The sequence below is a fragment of the Oncorhynchus keta genome, chromosome 9 (assembly GCF_023373465.1).
Source record: "Oncorhynchus keta strain PuntledgeMale-10-30-2019 chromosome 9, Oket_V2, whole genome shotgun sequence".
Taxonomy (NCBI): Eukaryota; Metazoa; Chordata; class Actinopteri; order Salmoniformes; family Salmonidae; genus Oncorhynchus; species Oncorhynchus keta.
This window is the reverse complement of record NC_068429.1, coordinates 24,995,351-25,005,735: the sequence shown is the minus strand read 5'-3', so window position 1 is coordinate 25,005,735 and position 10,385 is coordinate 24,995,351. Positions and strand designations below refer to the sequence as shown.

Here is a 10,385-nt window from a genome sequence, read left to right as displayed (position 1 = left end):
GGTGCAACAAACACAGAAACAGGAACAATCACCCACAAAACACTTAAAGAATATGGCTGCCTAAATATGGTTCCCAATCAGAGACAATGATAAACACCTGCCTCTGATTGAGAACCACTCTAGGCAACCATAGACTTACCTAGACTACTTCACTAAACCACAATCCCATAACCTACAAATAAAAACCTAGACAAAACACATCACATAAATACCCATGTCACACCCTGGCCTGACCAAAATAATAAAGAAAACACAAAATACTAAGGCCAGGGCGTGACACAGTCTCAAATTAAGATCCTATCTGTAGCATCCTCTGCTGAACAGAGAGAAAATACATTGAAGATTAGAACACACTGAGAAGGAAGCAACTATCTTTCTGCTCTTATAATGGTACTGGCATAGAGAGAGAGATAGTTGTATTACCCAATGTGTAAAACAATCTCCTCTCATCTCCTCCAGAAGGTTGCTTGTTCAAATCCTGGATCGGCAGATACATTGTGTGTGATTAATCAGTAAGATAGTTTCAGATCCTAGGTACCATCTCCTGCCCTTATACCCTTAAGCTCAAACAGCCCCAGGGCATCTAACATGCCCATTTAACATCACTCCATCATTATCACTGATGTATTCTTTCACTTCAGCTCATTAATCAGCCTTAATTATTCATTAGACTTAATTGTCTTTCTGCCCGCTTGGGTAATTCAATTAAAGGTCCGGCTCATTGGGGCTGACCCCACTGTCTTCCACTGGGAAGGGAGGAGGGAGAGAGGGGTGGGGGAGAGAGGAGGAGAGGGATGAGGGTTGAGGGGAGAAATAAAGAGGGGAGAGGGAGAAAGAGATTGGCAGAGGAGAGGAAGAGATAATGAGAAAGATAAAGACAGAGGAGAGGGAGAGATAATAAGAGAGAGAGATGAGAGGGAGAGATAATGAGAAAGAGAACGAGAGAGGAGAGGGAGAGATAATGAGAAAGATAAAGACAGAGGAGAGGGAGAGATAATAAGAGAGAGAGATGAGAGGGAGAGATAATGAGAAAGAGAACGAGAGAGGAGAGGGAGAGATAATGAGAAAGAGGAAGAGAGATGAGAGGGAGAGATAATGAGAAAGAGAACGAGAGAGGAGAGGGAGAAATAATGAGAAAGAGGAAGACAGAGGAGAGGGAGAGGGAGAGATAATGAGAAAGAGAAAGAGAGATGAGAGGGAGAGATAATGAGAAAGAGAAAGAGAGAGGAGAGGGAGAGATAATGAGAAAGAGAAAGAGAGAGGAGAGGGAGAGATAATGAGAAATAGAAAGAGAGATGAGAGGGAGAAATAATGAGAAAGAGAAATAGAGAGGAGAGGGACAGATAATAACAAAGAGAAATAGAGTGATATGATGTCAGTGAGGAAAGAGAGTAATGAGAAGAGAGAGAGTAATATTGGTAATGATTTAACTCATAAGGGGAGGCGGTGTTCTACTAAGTCCCCCCAGATATCTCTAACTTAAACCAGCGGAATGTTGTGGGGATGTTTGTATTATGTGTGTGTGTTTGTTTGTTTGTGTGTATTAGCCTCACTCGCTTTGATGAGTGCCCTACGCCCCAGGTCATGCACTGTCTCGGTTCTCTATATAAACCAGTGTGTGTATGTCTGTTTGTGTGTGTGTGTATATAGGCCTGTGTGTTTGGTGTTTGGGTGAGGGTGTGTTGTGTAAAACACGGTTACTCTCATATCGTTCGCGGTGACTTGCACAGCCCCGAGGGCCGAAATGCAACATCAGTTAGAGAGAAAGAGAAAGAGAAGGAGAGAGAGAGAGAGCGAGAGCGAAAGAAAGAAGTAGTTTTCCCATGATAGAACACGAGCTGCTTTTCTCCCGCTGTAACTGAAAGGCGGGCGGACAGGGTCTAGGCTCTGGGAGTGAATTAGAACTCTCCGCTATATCTATTACCGGGTAACTGTCTCCCCGGGTTGGAGGGTGTACCACCATCACATACACACTCCCGGTATCGGAACATTAATTGATTTAAGGACATCTGTATTAAACAGCCATCAGCTGCCTCCACGTGTCTGGAAGAACCACCTAGTTAGAAATAGCATACTACTTGCTGTCTGACGTTCTCTCTGCCCCGGTCGCTCCATCTCTCTTTTTCTTTCTCTTTCTAGCTCACACACGCGCGCGCACCTTCCTCTATCACACACTAACACTGGGAAGTTTGGTTGCGTTGGCTCGTGGTCGAGAAGACAGCGTTTTTAACGGATCAGCCAGTCGATGTCAGAGAGACCATCCCTCTCCTGGCCCGGAACAGGGCACCCTCGAACCGTTTAACGGATACCGGGACAGCCAGCGAGCAGGTTATTGGCTCCGCATCGGGTCCTGTTTCGCATGGACAGCTGTTATTAGCGGGGAACTTTCTTTCCAACTCTTGCTCCTTCCAGAGAGGATGTTAACGTTATCAGTCCATTTCACATGAAAACACCCCGTCAGAGTGTGTGTGTGAGTGCGTCTGTGCGTGCCTGTGTAACCTACTATATGTGTGTGTGGTTTCAGATGAAGACCTGAGTTCGTGTGTTTGTTTCTGGGTTCGTGTGGCGCGGCTCTGGTTTTTGGATTATTAACCGGAGAGGAGCAGTGTTGGAGATGTGTCTCTGTTTTACCGATTTACCTATTTATTTAGCCGTTAACGGCTGAACCGGACAGCTCGCATTCGACTCGTGACTTCAGGATTACTGCTCTGGAACCTGCCATGATTCTGCTGAACCTTCCCAGCGTGCTGGTTCTGCTGGGTGAGTACACACACACACACACACACACACACACACACACACACACACACACACACACACACACACACACACACACGCACACGCACACGCACACGCATACGCACGCGCACGCGCACGCGCACACACACACACACACACACACACACACACACACAGGTAAGAGGGCATCCTCTCCACGACCACAGATTCAGTTAGGGATATAACTGTAAGCAGCCATGCCTCCACCTGGTGCCTTGCTGCTGCTGGTTAAGGTTTTAAGAACGTATAATCTAATAACGTAGGCACCTCACGTAGGCATTGTAAGCATCTGAAAGTGATTTAGGGTTTTGCGTAGCACAATAGTTCTTTGGAGTGTGATGACGTACACGCTCTCCCTTCTGGTAGGATCTGACGGTCAAAGGGACAGAGCATGGGGCATGTTCCCTCCACCTCAGCTGCTTGCTCAAGTGTGTGCGTGTGTGGGTGTATGTGTGCTCCTGCATGTATGAATCTGGTTGCCGCTGTGCCTGAGGACTCGGCTCGCGCAGCAGAGCTATCCTTGGTGCTGAAATCTGTTCACGGTAGTGGCGAGAGACTATGGTCTGTCACTTTTCAGCCCTCAGCGTGCTGCCTGTTCGTCTGTCCAGTCGTTGCACCATGTGATCCTATGAATGTTTTATAGATTAATCTGGAACACATTACGAACAAATCCAGAAGTTTATGATGTTTTCCTATATTTACATGATAGGCATTTTCACCAGAAGAGGAGAGAGGGAGAGGAGGAAGAGTGAGAGGAGAAAGAGACTGGAAGAGGTGAAAGAGAGAGAGAGTGTGAGATAGAGAGAGAGAGAGAGAGAGAGAGAGAGAGAGAGAGAGAGAGAGAGAGAGAGAGAGAGAGAGGGGGAGAGAGAGAGAGAGAGAGAAGGGGCAGGAGAGAAGAGGAGGAGAGGATAGTGCTAGGAGAGAGTGAGAGGAGTGGAAAGGATGGGATGGGGAGGACAGGAGGGGATAGATAGAAGAGGAGAAAGTAGGGTAGAGGAGAGAAGGATGGAGGAGATGAGTATGGACAAGAGGAGCTCAAGGGAGAGGAGAGGAGGATGGAGGAGATGAGGGTGGACAAGAGGAGATAAAGGGAGAGGAGAGGAGGATGGAGGATGGAGGAGATGAGGGTGGACAAGAGGAGATAAAGGATGAGGAGAGGAGGAGGGAGGAGATGAGGGTGGACAAGAGGAAATGAAGGGAGAGGAGAGGAGGATGGAGGATGGATGAGATGAGGGTGGACAAGAGGAGATAAAGGATGAAGAGAGGAGGAGGGAGGATGGAGGAGATGAGGGTGGACAAGAGGAGATAAAGGGAGAGGAGAGGAGGATGGAGGAGATGAGGGTGGACAAGAGGAGATCAAGGGAGAGGAGAAGAGGAGGATGGAGGATGGAGGAGATGAGGGTGGACAAGAGGAGATCAAGGGAGAGGAGAGGAGGATGGAGGATGGAGGAGATGAGGGTGGACAAGAGGAGATCAAGGGAGAGGAGAGGAGGATGGAGGATGGAGGAGATGAGGGTGGACAAGAGGAGATAAAGGGAGAGGAGAGGAGAGGAGGATGGAGGATGGAGGAGATGAGGGTGGACAAGAGGAGATAAAGGGAGAGGAGAGGAGGATGGAGGAGATGAGGGTGGACAAGAGGAGATCAAGGGAGAGGAGAAGAGGAGGATGGAGGATGGAGGAGATGAGGGTGGACAAGAGGAGATCAAGGGAGAGGAGAGGAGGATGGAGGATGGAGGAGATGAGGATGGACAAGAGGAGATAAAGGGAGAGGAGAGGAGGATGGAGGATGGAGGAGATGAGGGTGGACAAGAGGAGATAAAGGGAGAGGAGAGGAGGATGGAGGATGGAGGAGATGAGGATGGACAAGAGGAGATAAAGGGAGAGGAGAAGAGGATGGAGGAGAGGTTACTGTCCCAGACAGTATTTGACACAGTGGTGATTTTAGTGATGATGACATAAACACAGAACTCCCCTGTAAACAGCCTGCAGCCAGCTCTGTACTCAACAAGATATCACTGTTTTTGATGTCCTTGGATAAACGTCTATTTTTGACTAGTAAACTGACTTAATCTCCCGACATCATGTATTTATGCACAAGGCTGACAGCGTCTTCCGACCTCCTGGGGACCTGCAAAAACGTCAAATTTCTACTTGAATCTGGAATGATCTCTCTGCTATACTGCTACCACACACACACACACACACACACACACACACACACACACACACACACACACACACACACACACACACACACACACACACACACACACACACACACACACACACACACACACACACACACACACACACACGCACACGCACACGCACACACACACACACCGTTGGCTGTTCTTTTCTAGCTTTGACCTTGAGGGAAAATGTAATATTTTTTTACACCAGCATGAACAAACAGAGTAATTAGAAAAAAACATTGTTCTAATGTAGCTAGAAAATATATTTCAAGTAGATTATATATAATGTAGTATATAGATTATATTTAATAATCTCCCAGATGGAGTGTGTGCTGTGTGGGAGTTTAACGTGTATCAATATTACCTTATTTCCCCCAGATGGTGTGTACTGTGTCTCTGTGTGTGGGTGTAGGATGTGGTGGTTAAAGTTAATCGTTAAAATGAATATAATGATGACATTTGGCCGCCAGACGCTGTGTGTGTGGGTTGTTAGGGTCAGGGTTAACTATTGTTAACATTATGACTAATCATTATTCCTCTTCTCTCTCCGCTGCAGGGTGTGTGTGTGTGGTATGTGTGTGGGGGCATGGATGGAGGGAGCCGCTGGACTGCGTGCGGGCGTTAGAGCTGTGTAACGGGGACAGCCAGTGCAGCTCCAGCTACAGGATCATGCGCCAGTGCCTGTCAGGCGGGGTGCGGGATCGCCAGACCATGCTGGCTGGCAGAGAGTGCCAGGGGGCCATAGAGGTCCTACAGGACTCGTCGCTCTACGATTGTCGCTGTAAGAGAGCCATGAAGAAGGAATTACAGTGTCTGCAGAACTACTGGAGTATACACCAGGGCCTGACAGAGAGCGGTGAGTTACCTGGGCTACATGGCACAGTAGCACACACTAGGGCATACCTACGAAGGCAGTTTCATGTGTGTACTTTACTTTACTGACTTTATTGTCCCCATGAGGACATTTTGTTGCTGTGTCAAGTACACGTTTTAAAGTGCCATTTTAAATACAAAACAAATTGACAATAGAACCTTCATAACAGTTTCATACCAGTACCTGCATGTCAGTGGAATGGAACATTGTTCAATGATCTTACTGTTGAGGATAATCCAAAACATATTGGTTGGTTTTCATTCTTCACATTCCTCATGAATTATAATATAGTATTACTGATACATCCTGTTAGTTGGGTTGATGTGATTGGATATGACCTCCAGTGCCTCTGCTGGCTCAGAATTCAATGCTTGCTTCTGTTTGTGTGTGTGTCCTCACTGCAGCTCTGTGGCACTTTGGGTCACACACACACACACACACACACACACACACACACACACACACACACACACACACACACACACACACACACACACACACACACACACACACACACACACACACACACACACACACACACACACACACACACACACACACACACACGCACACACACACACACACACACACACTCTCTCGCTGGGCTGGGAAAGCTGGCCTAGTTTAGTTTTTGCGGCAGTAGGCCTCATTAAGGAGCTTCTCTCTTTGTTCCCCCTTCCTCTCTGGATGTCTGCTGCCAACAATGCCTGCAACACTTACACATACACACACACACATGCAAGGGAATACACACACACACGCTCACCCTCAGCGTGAGTAGGGACACACAGAGCTCAAGGGCACAGAGAGAGAGAGAGAGAGAGAGAGAGAGAGAGAGAGAGAGAGAGAGAGAGAGAGAGAGAGAGAGAGAGAGAGAGAGAGAGAGAGAGAGAGAGAGAGAGAGAGAGAGAGAGAGATTCTAGTTGTGGGTGTGACTGTTATCAGGTATAATACAGTCATCAATGTGGCTCCCTGTTTGGCCCATGAATAAATCTTTGAAAACTAAAATGCTCTGTTTATATAAGCATCCTGTGTGTGTGTGTGTGCAGAAATAAAGCTGAAAGGACAGCAGCGCAGTACTGGGTGTGTATGATACTCTGTAGTCTAGTCAGAAATAGACTGGCTCACTAAACAACACTTACTATGGGGAACAGGGTCTTAAAGTGAGGAGAGGAGAAGAGAAGAGAGGGGAGGAGAGGAGAGTTGAGGAGAGGGGAGGAGAGGAAAGGAGAGGAATGGAGAGGAGAAGAAAGTAGAGAGGAAAGAGACATTGTAAAATAATAGTGAAGACATCAAAACTATGAAATAACACACATGGAATCATGTAGTAACCAAAAAAGTGTTAAACAAATCAAAATATAATTTATATTTGAGATTCTTCAAAGTAGCTACCCTTTGCCTTGATGACAGCTTTGCATACGCTTGGCATTCTCTCAACCAGCTTCACCTGGAATGCTTTTCCAACAGTCTTGAAGGAGTTCCCACATATGCTGAGACCTTGTTGGCTGTTTGTCCTTCACTCTGCCATCCAACTCATCCCAAAACATCTAAATTGGATTGAGGTTGGGTGATTGTGGAGGCCAGGTCATCTGATGCAGCACTCCATCACTCTACTTCTTGGTCAAATTGTCCTTACACAGCCTGGAGTTGGGTCATTGTCCTTTTTAAAAACAAATTATAGTCCCAAGAAGCGCAAACCAGAAGGGATGGGGTGTCGCTGCAGAATGCTGTGGTAGCCATGCTGGGTAAGTGTTCCTTGAATTCAAAATAAATCACAGACAGTATCACCAGCAAAGCAGCCCCTACTCCTCCGTTCTTCACGGTGGAAACCACACAAGCAGAGATAATCCGTTCACCTACTCCGCATCACAAAGACACGGTGGTTGGAACCAAACATCTCAAATTTGGACTCATCAGACCAAAGGACATATTTTCACCAGTCTAATCTCCAAGCAAGTCTCTTCTTATTATTGGTGTCCTCTAGTAGTGGTTTCTTTGCAGCAATTCGACAATGAAGGCCTGATTCATGCAGTCTCCTTTTTGATGTTATTGTGATGTGTCTGTTTTTTTCCGCCTTTATTTAACCAGGTGGCCAGTTAAGAACAAGTTCTCATTTACAACTGCAACCTGTCCAAGATAAAGCAAAGCAGTGCGACAAAATCAACAACACAGATTTATGCATAAACAAATGTACAGTCAATAACACAAAAGAAAAGAAAAATAGAAAAATCTATGTACAGTGTGTGCAAATGTAGAGGAGTAGGGAGGTAGGCAATAAATAGGCCATAGGGGTGAAAATAATTTCAATTTAGCATTAATACTGGAGAGATAGATGTGCAGATGATGATATGCATGTAGAGATACTGGGTTGCAAAAGAGCAAGAGGGTAAGTAATAATATAGGGATGAGGTAGGGACGTGCTTCTACACCTGCATTGCTTGCTGTTTGGGGTTTTAGGCTGGGTTTCTGTACAGCACTTTGAGATATCAGCTGATGTACGAAGGGCTATATAAATACATTTGATTTGATTTGAGGTAGTCGGGTGTGCTGTTTACAGATTGGCTGTGTACAGGTACAGTGATCGGTAAGCTGCTCTGACAGCTGATGCTTAAAGTTAGAGAGGGAGATATAAGAGTCCATCTTCAGAGATTTTTGCAATTTGTTCTAGTGACAGGCAGCAGAGAACTGGAAGGAAAGGCGGCCAAAGGAAGTGTTGGCTTTGGGGATGACCAGTGCAATATACCTGCTGGAGCGCGTGCTATGGGTGGGTGCTGCTATGGTGACCAGTAAGCTGAGATAAGGTGGGGCTTTACCTAGCAAAGACTTGTTAATGACCTGGAGCCAGTGGGTTTGGCAACAGACATGTAGTGAGGGCCAGCCAACGAGAGCATACAGGTTGCAGTCGTGAGTAGTATATGGGGCTTTGGTGATAAAACGGATGGCACTGTGATAGACTGCACCCAATTGGCTGAGTAGAGTGTTGGGGGCAATTTTGTAAATTTCATCGCCGAAGTCAAGGATCGGTAGGATAGTCATTTTTCCGAGGGTATGTTTGGTGGCATGAGTGAAGGATGCTTTGTTGCGAAATAGGCAGCAGATTCTAGATTTAATTTTGGATTGGAGATGCTTAACGTGAGTCTGGAAGGTGTTTACAGTCTAACCAGACACCTAGATATTTGTAGTTGTCCACATATTCTAGATCAGAAACGTCCAGAGTAGTGATGCTAGTCGGGCGGGAGGGTGCGGCAGCAATCGGTTGAAGAGCATGCACTTAGTTTTACTAGAATTTAAAAGCAGTTGGAGTAATTCGACCATGAAGGCCTGATTCATGCAGTCTCCTTTTTGATGTTGATGTTGTGATGTGTCTGTTACTTGAACTCTGTGAAGCATTTAGTTGTGCTGCAATTTTTGAGGCTGGTAACTCTAATGAACTTGGTCACTGGGTCTTTCTTTCCTGTGGTGGTCCTGATGAGAGCCAGTTTCATCATAGCGCTTGATGGTTTTAGCACCTGCACTTGATGAAACTTTCAAAGTTCTTGAATATTTCCATATTGACTGACCTTCATGTCTTAAAGGAATGATGGACTGTCATTTCTCTTTGCTTATTTGAGCTGTTCTTGCCATAATATGGACTTGGTATTTTACAAAATAGGGCTATCTTCTGTATACCACACTTACCTTGTCACAACACAACTGATTGACTCAAACGCATTATGAAGGAAAGAAATTCCACAAATTAACTTTTAACAAGCAACACCTGTTAATTGACATGCATTCCAGGTGACTACCTCATGAAGCTGGTTGAGAGAATGCCACGAGTGTGCAAAGCTTTCATCAAGACAAAGGGTTGCAACTTTGAAGAATCTCAAGTATAAAATATAAACACTTCTTTGGTTACTACATGATTCCATGTGTTATTTCAGAGTTTTGATGTCTTCACTATTATTCTACAATGTAAAAAAATTAAGAAAAACCCTTGAATGAGTACGTGTGTGTCACACCCTGACCTTAGAGAGCCGTTTTGTTTCTCTATTTTGGTTAGGTCAGGGTGTGATGTGGGGTGGGCATTCTATTTTTTGTTTTCTAGGTTTCTTTATTTCTATGTTTTGGCCGGGTATGGTTCTCAATCAGGGACAGCTGTCTACCATTGTCTCTGTTCGGGAATCATACTTAGGTAGCCCTTTTCCCCTCCTTTCAGTGTGGATAGTTGACTTTGTTTGTGGCACTTAGCCCCGTAAACTTCACGGTTGTTTCTTTCGTTTGTTGTTTTGTTGGCGACATTATAAAATAAAATGTACGCTCACAACGCTGCACTTTGGTCTACTTCCAACGACACTCGTGACAGTGTGTCAAAACATTTATATATATACAGCACCAGTCAAAGGTTTGGACACACCTACTCATTCCAGGTGTTCTGCGTTTCGAATAAAAACATAACAGATGTGTTTAAATAGCAGCCATATATTCACAGTATTATTACTGTTTCTAATGGCCTGAGTAACTGCTCCTAATCAGTGGGCCATCCTGTCTTGTAA

The 10,385-nt window shown here is 45.5% G+C and overlaps 1 protein-coding gene across 1 annotated transcript in view; it reads left to right on the top strand.

Annotated features, from left to right (window-relative positions):
* The first annotated feature begins 1,854 nt into the window (after positions 1-1,854).
* LOC118388070 (GDNF family receptor alpha-2-like) overlaps positions 1,855-10,385 on the top strand; it is a 96,261-nt gene continuing 87,730 nt past the window's right edge. Inside the window, exons 1-2 of the mRNA XM_052525564.1 lie at positions 1,855-2,760; positions 5,533-5,832. Of these exons, the coding sequence (XP_052381524.1) occupies positions 2,721-2,760; positions 5,533-5,832 (340 nt within the window). The 5' untranslated portion in view covers positions 1,855-2,720. The remainder of the gene's footprint in view (positions 2,761-5,532; positions 5,833-10,385) is intronic.